At 46.8% G+C, this 17,306-nt stretch overlaps 1 protein-coding gene across 3 annotated transcripts in view; it reads right to left on the reverse strand.

Annotated features, from left to right (window-relative positions):
- LOC144124530 (very long-chain specific acyl-CoA dehydrogenase, mitochondrial-like) overlaps positions 1-17,306 on the reverse strand; it is a 94,143-nt gene that overhangs the window by 2,858 nt on the left and 73,979 nt on the right. For all 3 annotated transcript variants that reach the window (XM_077657270.1, XM_077657272.1, XM_077657271.1), the window contains exons 9-12: positions 12,153-12,401; positions 10,113-10,296; positions 4,815-5,069; positions 3,248-3,396 (exon numbers count right to left, since the gene is read on the reverse strand). In XM_077657270.1, coding sequence (XP_077513396.1) covers positions 3,248-3,396; positions 4,815-5,069; positions 10,113-10,296; positions 12,153-12,401 — 837 coding nt within the window. The remainder of the gene's footprint in view (positions 1-3,247; positions 3,397-4,814; positions 5,070-10,112; positions 10,297-12,152; positions 12,402-17,306) is intronic.

A 17,306-nucleotide genomic window follows, 5' to 3' on the forward strand; every position in this document is an offset into this window, starting at 1 on the left:
CATTTATCAAATTAGAAAAGGGAGGGGGCCTACACAGCACAAGGCTAGTAAAGGAATACTGTAGAATTTTGCGCTGATACATCGTTAAAAAAATGTGGGGAAAGACGTATGACCGAAACAGCCTAAAGCTGAATGAGGCACAAAGGCAACCGGCAATGTAACTTCATTAGAGAAATATGGTGTAACGGAGATGTACTAGCGTAGACATATACCGGTTTACTGGACCCCTCCTGCGCACATGCAGTGGTACGAGTGTGGCCAGGTGGGGCCACTGCATGTGCACAGAATGCATCCGGTAAACCACTATAAGTCTACGCTAGTTGGTCTCCACTGTGCTGAATCCCGCTATTAAAATTATCTTAACATTTCTTGGTGCAAGGTCTGAACAAGCCCGCATTTCCATTGTCCTTAGCGTGAACAAAATTTCGCGACACAGACAGTCTGCTGACGGCAACGGCGAAAGTAACTAGGATCTCCTCCTCACTATTCCCAGAAGACGGTTTGCCCCCTTGCATCAGTACACTGCAGGGAAGCCGCCGCGGCGGCTGACTGTTGCAGCATTCTTGCTCTCCACGCTAAAAGCTGGCCCACACACATGTAGGGGGGGTTGGGTGGGTGGGTGGGGGGGGGGAACTAAACACAATACAAAGGGTTACCTTAGTTGGAAGAAGCCTAAGATAAGGCCCTGATTATTTTTTTTCTCTGGCAATCTGTCACCACTTCTGGTACAGTTTTGGTTTATTGTGCATTATTTATTGTCTTTTAAGGGAAAATGCAGGTCTTAAAACTATTGTTTTTATTTATGGTAGAACTCATACTAAAATCAATTTGCGTGTGTTTTTATGCCAGATATGTCCAAATATGCAATTTTAGTTCGAATTGCACAGCTTTAATTTCAGTTGTATAAGCAGCATTGCGATTTTATTTGTGCTCATTGTTACAGGCCGTTAGCCAAAAAATGTCTATTAATTATTTGAAGGATTTACAGAATTGAATCACCCAAGGCGCATTTCGAGTGCTGATGCTGGTTTGGACTTGCCTCAGTAAAAATACATCAGTAAAAAAATCTGTGACTAGAATGTGCAAAGTGGGTTGGCTGGTAATTTAGAAAAGCAACTAATTAAACTTAATGCATAAAGTAAAATCCATAAGAGCAGCATAACCACACAGCTCTACTGTTCCCAATTAAATTGATACGAGTCTCATTTCAACTGCCCAAGGAAAACCAGATAAACAGCCCTTAAGACAGAGGCTGTATTTGTAAAATCGCAAACAGAAATAAAGATGCTTGAAGTCTGTGTATGTTTACAGAGTCGCAGGAAAACGTCCATAGCTTTGGTTGCACTGATGTGGTGCCACCTTGAGTGTTTTGAAATCAAATGGCTCGAAACGAGCTTTCAAACGGTAGCACAATGGCACCGATCAGCGAGCAGTTTCAGAATTCTGATTGTGTGAAGCACAACATCATTTCAAATCTCTCGCTTCATGTTTCTGCCACATGACTTTCTAAGTATTAATTTTTTTTTTGTTCTTTGGGGTCATTTTGAGCCTGGATTTTTGCAGAGTTATAGTTTGGAGTATACCATATGAACGTGTGTAAGGGCTCCACCCTGTTTTCACGAAGGTAATATTAAAAAAAAAAAGCTCCGTGTAAGGGCTGCACCCAACCGTGCAACACGACAAGGAACAAAGAGAAGAATGCACAAGACAACGCAGATTCTTCTCTTCGTCCCTCGTCGTTTTGCGCGGTTGCAATATGCACTCCCCTGTTAACCACCAACTAACCCGCCTTTGCCATTTAAATCTGCACCCAAACTTTCCACGACCCACGCGGGAAGAGCCTTCGAAATGCACGCACCGTGGCCTTTGTGATCAGCTCCGGCTGCGAGCAAGAGTGAGCTTGATCTCGGTGGCCACGCACACGCATAAGGGCTTCCAGGTGCCGCCCACGAATGCCGCCTGAGGCCGTGGGTCATCATCGTCACTGTCAACTCCGCCGCGAGCTCCTGCTGTTCATGCTGCCACCGAGCGTTGCAATTTTAGCACGATAGGCAAGCACCTTAACAGCTACACAGATGGGAGTTTGCTATCGAACATGGCAAGGAAATTCGACGTGCCTGAGAAGTGAGTCCAACGATGGCGCTGCCAAAAGGATGCATTGAGGAACAAAGCTCCAAAAAGCGTGCTTTCTGACACAAGCCATGCAAGTTTCCGGAACTGGAAGAGCTGCTCTTATGCGGTGGACTTACAGAACAATGGCTACGTGTTGACAGCGGACATGCTGCGTGACTTCTTGTGAGATAAGCGTGCACCAGAGCACAGCCCCAGCTCCGAGTTGAATACTCCGCGAGTGACGACTGAACGTAGAATAAATGCCACTGATTCCCTGATTAGTGTGTTTTTACTAAAAAAAATTTTTTTACGCACATCGCGTGTATGGGCCGCACCCCAAAAATTGGCCCTCATATCTGGAAAAAAAAAAAGTGCGACCCTTACACGCATTTATACGGTATATCGCCAAATAATTTTAAACACAACCTTCGATCATTTGACTCACGCTAAGCCTAGTTGGCCGGCCAGTCAGAATCGCGCCAAAAGACTCTAAAGACACGCAAGCCTAAGGATGTCGACAGGCCTCCAATTTGATGCGTGTGCTGCTTGTGTTTTGTAAGTAAGAGCGCGAAAACGCGTGCCAAAGCTTCGCCGGACCGAAGGCGGCTTGCGCATATATGGCATAAGAAGTACACCAAGAAAGCCTGCGTTGCGATGCCTATTTTTAGTAGTCTATTTACTGCAAAGTCATAAGGAACGGATGACGAGTGACGGTCATGTTCATTATAAGTGGACTTCAACAGACCTTAACCTTTTGAAACGGTGGCGAGAACTACGGTTATGTCCACCTGGATAGACGGTGCACGGCACCACCAAATTCAAAAGCAGCGGGTTTGGAGCAGTTTGGTGCATTTTTCCCCATTTTTATCAGGATGGAGCAGTTACTGTGATTTGGCGCAGTTTGGCACATTTGGCGCAAGAGTGAGGTCACTGTGAGCAGGTTTGTTTGTTGAGGTCAGTCATTTTAAAACGATGCGACGACAAGAAGAGGCACAAACAGGACCACATGAAGCACACGCTTTGTGTGGTCCAACCATGATACAGATTTCTATACTTGACAAGCTATGGCTGGCTTCCTCAAGAGCTGGCCCAGCGGCAACCTTCTAGAAAGTACGAGAAACCATGGGGCACCAACCTCGCTGCAGACGAGCTGAGCCAGCAGGGCCTCGTGCTCAGCTGAGGGCAGCGACTTCTCCAAGGCTCTACTTGCTCGCGACAGCACTACAATCATGCAGTACACGTCAATGGCGCTATGAGCCAGCCGAATCAGCAGGAACTGCTCGTCTGCGTAAAGAAGAAGCACCCGGTCAGGTGGTTGTGCGTGCCACACTGCTCGCAGAAGCGGCACAGAAAAGGTTAGAAATTTAAACTGACAAGCCATAGGTTTCAACAAAAACTGGCGATTGCAAAAATTTGAAATTTCGAATTCCAAACAGCATTTGCTACTCGATTTGCAACACACTTTCACCACACAAAAATATTGAAATTTCTCCAATATTTGAAAACTGAGTTTTCTCGCCAATTCGAAGTTGCAGTTAAAACATCATGATGTTTACGAGTGGTTGTAACTCAGTTCAATTCACATGACTTTGCATGTCCCCACTTGTAAGCTTGCTCTTCCTCATGGAGTCGGCTGCCGGCGCAGAGAGGAGGCACAGCTTGGTGGAGGCAGGGGTATTGCTTCCTGCCTCAACTTGCTTCTCTTACGTGCAGGCACATATGTGAGGCACAGCCTGATGGGGGGGTCGCTTCCTGCCTCAACTCACTCTTCTTGCATGCAGGCACTATGCTGCACTGACTCGCTGATCAGACCCACTCAAAGCAAACAACAGGTTGCCCAACTATTATGAGCTGGGGCAATCGTAATGGCACAGCTGCTCAATGGTTTTGTGCTTGCAGACTGAAAACAAAGTGCAACACAACGCATGGCATGTCATTTAATCAAGTGCCCAATCTCATAACGCAGTCGAGTGATTATGAGTGCAGCAGTATACCAGGGTGAAGAGGCGCAAGAATTGCTAATCAATGTTATGCAGTCAATCGCAGATATACCAAAATGTTGTCCATATCAAACGGTACAAACACCATCTTAAAAATCCCATACAAAAATTATAGAATTACTGTGCTCAGTCACACATTGTGCCTCAGATAAAATGAGGTCAAGCAAAACACCTGCCATTGCTCATACTAGCGGCATACTAGCATTTAGTTTTGAATGCCACTGTGATTTTTATCTATTGACAATAGGTACAAGCATAAGCCTACTCTTCACTGTTCACGTGTCGTAGATGACAAAACTCTGAAGAGTTCCCTGCACTGCAATCTCGACTACACGCAACTGGGATGCATGATGAAGTGACGTGCACCAGCGCATGTCAGCAGTACCAAGAATGTCAGCAGTACGCCGACTTCAAAAAGCGATGTTCAGAAAGCGATGTACAATTTTTTCATGCGCTATGTTCAGCTACTCCATTTCCTAACTGGCAGTTTCTTTTTTTTCCATGGTCCTCTGTTCTACTTTATATGCTTAGCTGGTGGGAAATGAAATACTTTCGTACAGCAGGAATTTTGCTGCAGTTGTGTTTGTTAATTTGGGGTTTGCGTGCAAAACTGAGCCTCCTCCAAGATCGGGCCTGCTTATGCTGCACACATATGAGGAGCACAGTTCTGTGGATCCTCAAGCCAAAGCTCCATGCACTCACCGATGATGTTGCGGCCGTACTTGATGAGCAGGTGCTCAACGGCGCCCCCGCACAGCTCAATGCAGCGTGACACGAGCGCGGCGGGTCCTGCCAGGCGCGGGTGGGCATGTTGCTGCAGGGTAGGCGCAGCCGAACCGAGCCCCACCGCGCGCCGCATGCGCTTGGAGCCCTGGTCGAAGAGCAGACCCAGGTGGGCAGCCGGGTTGCGCAGCGCACGTCTCAGCTCGCGCAGGTGCCCGCCTGCATACTGGAGACCTGCACGCACCGCACATGACTAGACCGCAAGCACACTACTGTCCCTGCTGCTAGTGCTCCCAAGTCTTCAAGTGCAATGATCTAAAGCAGGGGCTCCCAAACTGAATTATTCCACGGAACACTGGGCTTCTTCAGAGCGTTCATGCACGCCTTCATGCATGCCTCAATTCTCTGCTTTCCTTTGGCCACTTTATTTTGGGGCTGATCGCACTAATTGTTCACTGCAGACTGGCTCACTATTCATCGGGCCGTTATTAACTGAATTTGGGCACTTCTCGAGCTTCCATGTGTGTGCATGCTCCTTTTTACATGCATGTCGGCCAGGAAGAGACAGAAGCCAAGACACTCGGGGTTCCACACCTTTTGAAAGCCGTTGGGACACATATAATAGGGAGTCTGAAATAAAAGTGAAGGAAAGAGGTGTGAAGAAGGCGAAGAGGATGGCGATAAGGATGACGTGGATTAACCGAAGACTAAAGAAGTATTCAGTGAGGTGGAAACAGATGATTGGTGGAGAAGAGAAGAAGGAGAAGACAAGAAGGATTACATGGACTAATGCCAAGGCTATAAAAGAGCGAGGGAGAGCGACACAAGGGGGGGTAACGGAGAACAGAGAAGCGGAGGCTCCGGTGAGTCAGGGATGCTTCGGTTGAAAGAGAGTGAATCCAACACCAACATCACCGGCGTCATCACCTCCACGGGCGCTTGGACTGGGAGCTTGTACGACGCAGCCAACGACGCCAGCCTGAGTATGTCGAACGCCACCTCGACGCCGGCTACTGGACCCATGCAACGCCGCATCCACACCGAACCAACAGTGAGCACGAACGCCGACCACTAACAGTAAAATGCCAGTAGTAGACGCTAGTAGGAGTGTTCCCGGGTCGTGTGTATTGATAGTCTTTGTGTTTTGTGTTAGTTTTGTGTGCTAGTGTTTGTGTCACGTAGGATGTATTAAATGTGCGTCTGTGTGGGTACACCTGTCAAAATAGTTGATCAACCTGCAGGAAAACTGCTTAGCGGTTTCCGAATCCTCAGGTTTCGCGGTGCGAAATCTCTCACGAAAACCCTCTACCGTAAGCCTGAATCTTTGGAGGAGTGCCTTCTTGACTTTCTGGTAGTCCATGGATTCAGCAGCAGGCATCCTTCCAAACACATTCAGCGCCTCTCCAAGTAAACACATGGTCAATGCCGTGGCTTATTCACTACGCTCCCAGCCTTGCCCCAAAGCTGTCCGCTCGAATCTTTGCAGATACACGTCGAAATCATCTCTTTTGTCATCAAAAGGAGCCATCAGCTTTCCTGGACAAACTCTGGCCGGTCTAGGAGATTCGGTAACCGCTAAGGAGCGCTGATCATTGTCCGTGACCTCCTCATTTCCTCCCGCAACAAGCGCCTGTTTCCACAAAATAAACTCCTTCTCCCATTCTATCCTTCTTTTCTCCTGTTCTGCCTCGCAAGCTCTTTTCTCTGCTTCGCGAGCTCTTCTATCTTCGCGCTCTTCTGCAACTCTTTTCACCTCCCGCTCTTCTGCTTCGCGAGCGTCTGCGCGTGCTTGTGCCCTTTCCTCTCTCTCCCTATCTGCCTCCTCTTTCTGCCTCTTTGCCTCCTCCTCATACAGATGCATCGCCTCTTCTTTGCTTAACCCTAGCTTGAGTGCCAGTTCAAACATGTTTGCCAAATCCATACTTTCTGCCTCAAGAGATCGGAAAGATCTGAGACAAAGCAAAAAGAAAAAAAGGAAATGAATCCTGGCACAGGCTAGCCACTTATCTTTGTCACAGATCTCCCCGGAGAACACTCGGACCGAAAGAATGGACTAGGCGACAGGTGTACCCACACAGACGCACATTTAATACACCCTACGTGACACACACACTAGCACACAAAACTAACACAAAACACAGACTGTCAATACACACGACCCGGGAACACTGCTACTAGCATCTACTACTAGCGTTCTACTGTTAGCGATCGGCTTTCGTGCTCACGGTCGAGATGGCGTTCGACGTGCTGCGGCTGGCATCGCTGGCTGCATCGTACAAGCTCCCGGTCCAAGCACCCGTGGAGGTGATGCCGGTGTTGTTGGCGTTGGGGGCACCACCCGGATGGGTGGCAACAGCGCTGGAGACACCCCTGGTCGTAGCAGGTGGTAGCGTCCTCTGTTGACAACCCGGAACGGGCTCAAGGATGGCAGGAAGTCTGCTGTGCAAAGCCGCAGAACAAGAGCTCACCGGAGCAGCAGCTGGCGTCGCTCTCTTCCAGCCAAAGCGTCCCTGACCCGCTGAAGCCTCCGCATCTCTGTTCTTCCCCCCGTGCCTCACTCTCCTTCGCACTTTTATAGCCTTGGCATTAGTCCACGTAATCCTTGTCGTCGTCCTCTTCTTCTTCTCTTCTCCACCAATCATCTCTTCCCACCTCACCGAATGCTTCTTCATCGTCTTTATTCTTCGGTTAATCCACGTCATCTTTATTGCCATTCTCTTCATCTTCTTCAAACCTCTTTCCCCTTCATACTTTTATTTCAGGCTCCGGATCATATGTGACAGATTGAGAACCCCTGTTCTAAAGCATAACAACAAAACCGACTCCTATTAAATTAACCCTCCTAGCACTATTATTCTGCATCTGTGGGCTGCTGTTTAACTTGATGTGTGCAAGAGACAGCATGCAAAACACAATACCAATATAATTTTCACCAGTGACACTGTGCAAAAAGAACTCCTTGACATGGCCAAGTCCAACGATAACTAGCTTTGTATCTGTATCATGAAAAAATGCGGTGAAACCTCACTAGTACAAAGCAATTGGGACCAGGAAACATATTCGAATTAACCAGGCATAGCAAAAAAAAAAAAGAAAATGGCATCCAGGCAGAAAATTTCCTTGCAGGAACACGCCACCTTTAATGTAAGATCTTTGTGTTTATCTTATATTGCCACATAAATGCCGACCCTCCATATCTTAGCCCTTGCTGGCAAAAAAAAAAAGTTGACTCCCAATTTAAGTCAACATATACAACCCCCTCTCCAACGCTTCGTCCCACTGCCACACTTTGTTTTGTAGATTCCCATAGGGATGGCATCAAAGCACACACACAACTCAAAACAATAAGCACACTAGGTAGACCTCCAATTTCCGCCCAATGCCGGGCCATACGTCCGACGTTTCGGAATGGGTGATACAGGTGTGGCAGCTACAGCGAAGCAAAATTTTCAGCTGTTCCATGTGATGTCATGGTGCGGCTGTTTGCAAAGTTTAAGATTTCATGGGACGACGATGTGCTGTGGTTATTTGCGAAGTCGGAATTTTGCTGAATGGTGACGTTAGAAGATAGGCTGTGGGACCACAGCAGCGATGACGACGACAGCGCTAGTGAGGATGGTGGTGTAAGTGTGGACGGGTAGTCCACTGGCTAATACATTTTCATTTTGGAACGTACTCATGCGCACACCCAATCGCGGCTGCTGACAGCGGCTGACGATAAGCAGCGGCAGCCGGATAATGCTATCGCGCTCTTCTCTTAAAGGTGAAGCTTAAGCGTCGTCCATGTTGTTTCTTTTTTCTGACGTGATATGGGGGGTCAACTTATATACGAGTTACTGACGATCATGTTAATACAGTGCAGGTGACAGCACTTAAAGCAATCATATATGCTGGCAACCTAATCACTAACCACAGCAGCAGCAGCAGCCTGACTACACCCACTGCAGGGCGAAGGCCTCTCCCATGTCTCTCCATTAACCCTGTCATTTGCCAGCTGCTGCCACCATATTCCCACAAACTTCCTCATCCACCCACCGAACTTTCTGCTGCCCCCTGCTACGCTTGCCTTCCCATGGAATCCACTCCGTTACTTTTAAAAACCAGCGGCACTGCCAGGCTATCCTTACTGGATAAGGTTCTAGCGTTAAACTTTGCCAGGTTTAACACTAAACCTGGCAAAATCAGGATCAGGCATTCCCGTGCATCACCCCAGTTCTTCAAGTTAGCTAGGCTGGTGCAGGCCATTGCTTCGAATTTTCCAGTCAAATTTACATTAGAAATTACAGGACCACATAAAATCTTCAATTTATGCGGTATTTCTAATTACAACCAAGTTCGAATAATCAAGGTTTTGCTGCAGTGATGAAGGGATGCGGAATACAAGGAAAGACGTTGAGACAATGGCCTGACAACTTAGTTCCTTGTGCCTTATATCCTTTTAGTGAACATGAATGCACACCAACCAGCTGGTACGGTCACGGTGCACACTACGTTACTGCCTGTCAGGGGCCACAGGATTCTGCTGCTTTGGCAACGTGGGCAATCAAGTGGGAAAGGGGGATAGTACAGCTACTATAGGTATTCACATGATGTCACGGGCACGATTTTGCTGTCCAGCACGTAGTTTCAGAGTGCAGGCTGGAGCACGAGGCGATAATTCCTTTAGACATCTCAACGGCCTTTTCAAGTGCTCCACGGACAACAAAATGGCAGCCGCTGTGACATCGGTGAATACTCCCTGTTATTGCTTCTTTGCCCCGGAAGGAGATGAATGAGCATGAGTCTTTTTACTGCCATAACTTTGTTTGAGGAGTCAGCGATGATGTTTTCTGAACTGTCCTTGTCTTCTGCACTAGTATGCTCTGACAAGACAATGAGCAAGCCAAGTGTTTACCTCTGCCCTAGCTGCGCCTGTTCCTGCAGTATAGTAGTGCACCATTAAAGAAACTGCATGGAACTTTACAACTGGAAAACACAATCCTCCAATGCTGAACCAGAGTCCCTCTTGAGCTATCGCAGGCCACCTCGACTTCACTCCACCATTCAGTGCAGATGACACAGTGACTTGAGAAAAGGCGAGGACCCCTTAGTGCCCCTTGGGAAATTGTTGCAAACAGGAACCAGCACTACGGAGTGAAACACAACTGAGAGCCTATGCAGCTCAGAAAGACGGCACAAAACAAAACTTTGCCCTCAGCTCTTGGCCATCCCAGGGTGGCACAGCTTGGTGGCTTGAGTGCCACAAGAGGTGAGAAGGTGAGGGAAGAGCATCATCACCTTGGAGGGCTACGAACAGGCGCAGGATGTCATTGGCTCCCTCAAAAATGCGGAAGATACGGATGTCTCGGAGGCAGCGCTCCAGACCAGTCTCGCGCATGAAGCCCATGCCTCCGTGTATCTGGATGGCCTCGTCCGTCACATACCAGGCACACTCGGATGCTGTCACCTTCGTGCTGGCCGCCTGCGACAGATCATGAGAGCAGGCTGTTCGCTTGCTCCACAAAAGAAACTCCCAAAGCTCCCACGCGCCACTGTGGTGAGTGGATGAAGGTTAACACCCCCAGCTTCACAATACGAGACATTTTATGGCTACGACCCATGCACAGTCAACACCCTCCAAAGGGAACCCACCGACTCTGCATCCCCTTAAGTTTCACTTCCCCGCATGACCCTTACGCATTAACTAAAAAGGCACCTGTGTCACAAGCGCACAAGTGCCACAGGTGGGCATGCTGGGCACAGGTTTTTGGTCGCTTCACCTTCAACAGCTTTGGTACACACGCATCCAGCACAGCACAGTGGGATTCAGCCAGCCTAGCAAGGTGAGCTCACGTGGTACTTTTAGCATCCTCCCTACGCTGGCATGGCCCAACACTCACTCACGATCCTTCCGGCTAGCCAAACATCCCGAATTATTTTGCCAAATCAGTTAAACAAATGCCATGTGTGTCGCCTTCCGTTATTCCCAAGAGCTCTGATGCACTTGATCTGATCATGCTCTGATGCACTTGAAATCTGGGGAGGGGTGCTGGCATGAGCACCTGTCAACAAAAATACTACTCTCCACTTTTCAATCCTATAAGGGAGTGATATGGAAAAACTGGTGCCCAACCCCTCATGCATGGAAGCCCATCACTCAATGCCTCTTAACAATTTAGTGCCCACAACCCATGCTGTGGATTCCAGCAGATGGTAAGCAGCGTGCCAGGATTTCTGCATGCCTTTCAAGTAAACAGCAGCACTGTTACATTTAATTTCACCAAGACAAACAATGCAGCTCTGTCACAGTTCAACACATAATCTGCTACAGTCACTATAAAGTAACACTGCCATCACTGTAAAGCAAATGGCAGCCACAGGTGAAAAATCCATAAGCTAAGACATGTTCTAGAAGCTTTGCTCACTGGCTCTAGCTTTTTATCAAATGATGGAGATGAAATGTTACCCAGAATTTTATTAAATAAAGACCACCTTGCAATGCAGGCCCTGCATTGCAAAGACCTGTGGTTGTTTTCCAAGCTCAAGGAAAACCTGAAGGGTTCGCACTGAACATAGTGATCACCGATACAGTGCATTTCTATACTGGCATCGTCACTATAGTAGGGTGCCGTGTTCGCTGGCCAAGTGACGCAGGCTCCAGAAGTGCTTTCTTTTACACTCTCTCTCTTCCCCTTCGGCAATAAATGCTTCAGTCTCCACACAGCAACCATGTTGAGAGGTTCCTCGCTCACGGGGCTCCCACACCCCGAACTAACACTAACCTTACCAGTAGGGCACAACTTAAATTTACTCCACTAACCAAACACAACAATAAACAAAATCAGCTTTGAAATGTTTGACTGTATTAAATAAGCCAGCAAAGGCATCAGAATTCTTGCACTTATAATTTCGTCTTCTTGTTCCGGTAACCTTTTCACTGAAAAAACAGTGTGTGGCGGCCACATTCGTGGCCGCCACACACTAGACAGGGGCATCAAAATTAGATATCATATACCCTAAACTAGAGGTAACAGCGCTCGAAAACTGGGCTTGCGGAAGATAGAGGAACATGTGAAGCTGCGGCCCACTATCTGTCTATTACACAACAAACACTACACAGCACCACCTCTGTCTATTAGAACTAGGGAAATACACGTCTGATGCCACGAGCAACAAGAAGAAAGCGGACTGTTACAGGAACAACAAAATCCTCGGGGCTAGTCTACACAACTCATGAATGCATCTCGACAGCTTGGCCCACATGCATGCCCTTGAGGCTTCATGTCAGCCCCCTTTCCAGGTCAAGGTGAAACCTCGGGTGTGGCTGCATTGACCCACCTCGAGGTGGTAGTCAGTGAAGCCCCGATCCATGTTGCCTGACAGCAGGTAGGTGAGCGACTCAGCTGTGTACAGGCGTGCCGCCATGCTAGCCAGCTTCTCCTGCACGTTGCCAAAAGTGCAGAGGTGGCTGCCGAACTGGGCGCGGGTGGTGGCATGCGCTACTGCCTTGGTAATGGCCGTCCGCATGGTGCCGCACAGGACAGCTGACATGCCAAACCGGCCGTTATTCAGGATCTGCATCGCCACCTGTGCACAGGGAAACTTGCGTCAGGCTCAGCATCTTCACAGACTCATGAGCAGAAGTGGCATCCATGAATGCAGACAAAAAACAACGACAATGAGTGCTTGCAGCGTGATGTTCTGAACAAAAGAAAAACAGCACAAAAGGACACCAGTGTGCATCTTTTCTCTTCCTGTGTCCCGTCTTTTTCAATGTTTTTCACGCTCTGGATGTTCAGTCATCAACTTGCCTAGCAACATACATTTAATGCAGTGTGATGTCCTGTGGTGGTGCCAGAAACATTACAGCATTCACTTTGGACCCATTGGCAATTTTACAAATTCCAATTGGCCCATAATTTTGTCCTTCACTACTCACATGAGCATATTTAGTTTTCTTGAAAGAGTATGTCTTATGAAACAAAAATCTGTTCATAACTCTCACAAATTCAAAGCTCTTGTCCAACAACAGGGACACAACAGCCACTGTTTTCACCAAATCTTCAGGTTGGCCCAGTTTAGCTGGTGTGCCTATTTATGACCTTATTACTACAGCAATGACAGCTCATAACATAGATCACAGGAGGTGGGAGAAAATCAACATGGGTGATACCACAGCGTTTGCTTGGCCTATGCAAAGCCAATGTAGCTATAAAGTTTTGTTCCATTTCCTTTCCGAACGTGCTCTTTGCATGTGTCCACCAGCATGTCCAAACTTTCCACAAAATGTCACAATCAAGCACAACAGTCTATTACACTGGAGACTTTTTGTGGTGACATGAGAGTATTATTTGGAAAGTTCTGAATCATGCTCCTAGTCGAGTTCGAGTCTTAAAGGCTGCTTGGTAGACACTAGCCTGCCTTTATCGCCACTACTCGAGGCCAGTTTGACAAAGTCCATCAATTTTTTACTGAGGAATGCGGAGCATTACGGCCTTGTCTCCATGCTCAGTAAATGGTACTGCAGCTAGCTGGCTTCAAGAAATAATTATCTACATGTTGAAAATTTTTTTCTTAGCCATTTGTTTCCTTATCAGGTGTTCCCCAGGGATTGGTCATGGGTCCATTGTTATTCCTTCTGTTTATTACTGAAGCATTACAATGTGCAAAGTTCAGCCATATTGTCTGCGACATTCAAGCTTTTTTTCCACATCCACTCAGAAGGCGGCTGTGGAGCCCTAAAGGCTGATATTTCCAATGTTGCAAAATGGTGCTGTGATAATCATTTGGTTCGGTCTGGTTTATGTGGTTTAACGGCTCAAAGCAACTCAGGCTGTGAGGGACACCATAGTGGAGGACTTCAGATAATTTCGACCACCTACAGTTCTTTAACATGCACTGATATCACACAGTACACGGGCCTCTAACATTTCGCCTCTATCGAAATGCAACCGCCGCAGCCGAGATCGAACCCGTGTTTTTTAACATGCACTGATATCACACAGTACATGGGCCTCTAACATCTCGCCTCTATAGAAATGCAACCGCCGCAGCCGAGATCGACACCGTGTCTTAGGGGTCCGCAACCGAGTTCCATAACCACTGAGCCACTGCGGCGGCTACGATAATCATTTGCATTTGAATGAACAGAAGATAAAAACCATCGCATCCTCATGTTGGAAATGGCCATTGGATTATGGCTATCATTTGAAAATATGACCTCCCACATTTATCAAACCAAGGACTGGTCGATCACAAGCTTTTAAACTTGTGATCACTTTTAAACACTATGCTGCATCTGTTTTTAGCCGTGGTTTTAAGTTACTGGGCACGATTTTGCTTTCACAAAGCACTTTTAGATTCCCAGTGCAATAGTTAGGCTTTCTTATGCTCTCGTTAGACCACAACTGGAATATGATTCCATCATGTGGGACCAGCTGTCATGCTCCAATGTTGCAAGCATTGAAGCTGCTTGCAAACATTTGTTCAAGATTATATATGACTGGTACATTGTGCGTGGGATCCATTCTGACAGTGTGTTCCTCGCCAAAGAACTGTCATCGGAACTACTAAGTGCCTGTAGGTGCTGTCGTGATGCTGCTTTCCTGTACAAAATTGCTCACAGCAGAATTGATGCAACTGACCTCATAAACAGCTTGTGCCTACATGTTTCAAGCAGCACTGCACATCACTGTGATGCACCTGCCCCAGACAAGTGCAGAAAAAATTCATCCATGAACAGGATGCAAGTATCAGGTAAAGAGCTAAAAGAGAGTGCAGTTGACTTGTTCTCACCCCCGTCGGTCTTCCACAGGTGCCTGGAATAGGTGCAGGCTTAGATTTGTTCTATTCTGTAGTATATTTTGCCATTTCTTTTAACCCTTTGAGTGCCACGACCGAGTACACACTGGCGAGCCGCTGTGCACCCCTTTCAATGCCCGAGTATACTCGTGTTGCATCTTGCGCCTCCACTCCTTAGAACTCCCGAGTTTATTCATGTTTAAAAAAAACATTGTACTGGTCCCGCCATCGACTGAGGATTTGTTAAAACTCAAGTTTATGTGTCTTTTCATAAAATAAAGGCAGGCGCTTCCGTTGTATTTACTGCGATGGTTTGCAGTAGTCAATTTTTGAATCTCCTTCATTCTGATGTTACGCTACATTTGTGTGACCTGCAATGTATCACTATGCATCGTGCCCTGTTTTGAAGAATACCACTTCAACAAAGTGTTCTGACCGATACAGCTGCAACTGCTTACTGCTCAACACTTTACATATCCTTCATGTTCTTGTCTCTCTACCCACCAAAAATGCATTCATGTAGCCTTTAAAAACTATAAATCTAACTAGATAATTCAAAGCGGCGGTGTGCACCAGCTTGGTTAATTCGAAGATCTGGGGAGCTTTGCGAGCATTTACAATCCAGATTTCGGCGCAAACCGGTGAAGTGACAGCCATTTGGAGCTGCAAAGCAGCGTTGCAGAGCAATGCTGATCTGTGACATGTGAAGCGCTCCAGCCCTAGAACTCCCAGTACAAAAACCTATCTGGTACAGCTTGCAGACCGCCAAAGCACACGCCTGGAGAGGAGACGACGTGCTTCACTGCAACGCAGCCGTGGATTCCGGTTTCAAAGTACAAGGCTCTCGGTGCCTTGTGAAGTCAAGGCCAGATTGGAGGCACTAGCATCAAAGCACTTCCCACCCCTAATAGCATCAATGCATGTCCCATTATAGGTTGACTGCGAGCTTGGTCACTGCGGTCACTTGGTCATATGCATGTCCCCATAAGGGGAGACGCAGGTCTTGAAATGATCAAAAAATGCAAAAATTTCTATTATGCAAAAATTGCATATTCGGAATCAATGCACTCTAAAGTACCTGCCTAAAAAGTTTCAAGTAGTAAATTCGGTCTTCAACTACTCAAATATTTATATATGTCGCGCCTACGAAGCCTGGAAATGGCATTTTCGGAGTGAAATGAGGCAGGAGTCGCACCCATCGCCTCACACGACTGCGTTCTCGATGGTCGCCATCTTGGTTTTGCTTGAAAGCTGGGCCCCTTCCCCATTACCAGGTATTTCTCAGTACCGTGAAATATTTTTGGAATGTCTGCATTCCGCTGTTTTTTGAGGCCTCTACAACGACTTCTGAATGGCTGGCACACGCACATCAAATGCAATTTTCTCGGGTTCGTGTTTTTTCCCCAACATCACTAGCCTTATGAAAGACTTTATTAAATTCTTATGGTGCAATTTCAATTATTCTCATATCATTGAATTCAGAAGGAGCTAAACTGTGGAGCTACGCTATATTTGTTTGGCTGAGTCAAACATTTGAAATTCTGTGAGCCATAATGTCACGAAAGTGTCTCAACAACCTGCAAGAATTTAACTGAATAGACTGAGGTTATTTTCCCATAACACGCAAACTAATTGAGATATACCGAAACAAATTATAGCATTGAAAACAAGAAGAGGAAACACATATACCCACCTAATTTCATTGTGACACCTTCCATAATAAAAATGTTCATTTCAAGATCTGCGTCTCCCCTTGAGAACAAGAAACTATGGCACTGTCAATGTAGGTATGAGTGCAGTTGGTAACGGGAATGGGTCCTTTACTTTCTCTTCTCTTGCACAGATACCGCACACTTTGACACTGTCCATGATAAGTGGCACAGTCATGCAGGCGGAAATATTATACAGCCAGCTGCACATCATACAAACTATTAATCAATACAGCAAACTCTTGCTAAGGCAAGCCTAGTTAAACCAAATGTTCAAATATGACAAACAATGCAAGAACATTTGGCTGATTTCCCCTAGCCTCAATGCAGAAAAAAAAAAAATCCTCCTCATACAAGCTGTTTTGCACATGCTGCTTGTACCCCTGTCAAGCAGTCAAGTTGAGTGGCATTTTGCACAATGTGGTGCTGAATGGAGAAGCAGGATCTCACTCGTATCAACAAAAATGGCAACAAGCGAGATTTTTGAAAAAGTATATGAGAAAGCAAGAACTTCTGAAAATTGATTGTTTGGCATGGTAACATGCATAAGAAAACAAACTTCAATAATTTTTTAATGGCGAAAACTAAAAGTTTCTATATCAATAACGTACTGCATGCCAGGACCAACCAAGAGAAGTTCCAAGTCTATCCAGAATCCGCCTTTTTCACAAGATGTGGCACCCTCTGGGAGTGTGCAAAAATTCGTCTCCTACCCAGGAAACTGGTTGGAAACAAATACATATGAGTGACGCAGGCACAAAACAAATTCACCAGGCACCACCTGCACATGCGATGTGGTAGATGTATGCTTGTACCTGTCACCAGCATGATTTGCACATGCACACTTAGAGCTGGTGGTTTGTTTTTAATCAGTTGAGCTTGGGAGAGGGCAGAGGAGGATAGGTGCACATGCACAAAGTGGCCACATGAAAATGATGTATTTGGACAACACACAACATGGTGGCGTGCAGAGGTGCTGCAG

Source organism: Amblyomma americanum, chromosome 3, assembly GCF_052857255.1.
Source record: "Amblyomma americanum isolate KBUSLIRL-KWMA chromosome 3, ASM5285725v1, whole genome shotgun sequence".
NCBI lineage: Eukaryota > Metazoa > Arthropoda > Arachnida > Ixodida > Ixodidae > Amblyomma > Amblyomma americanum.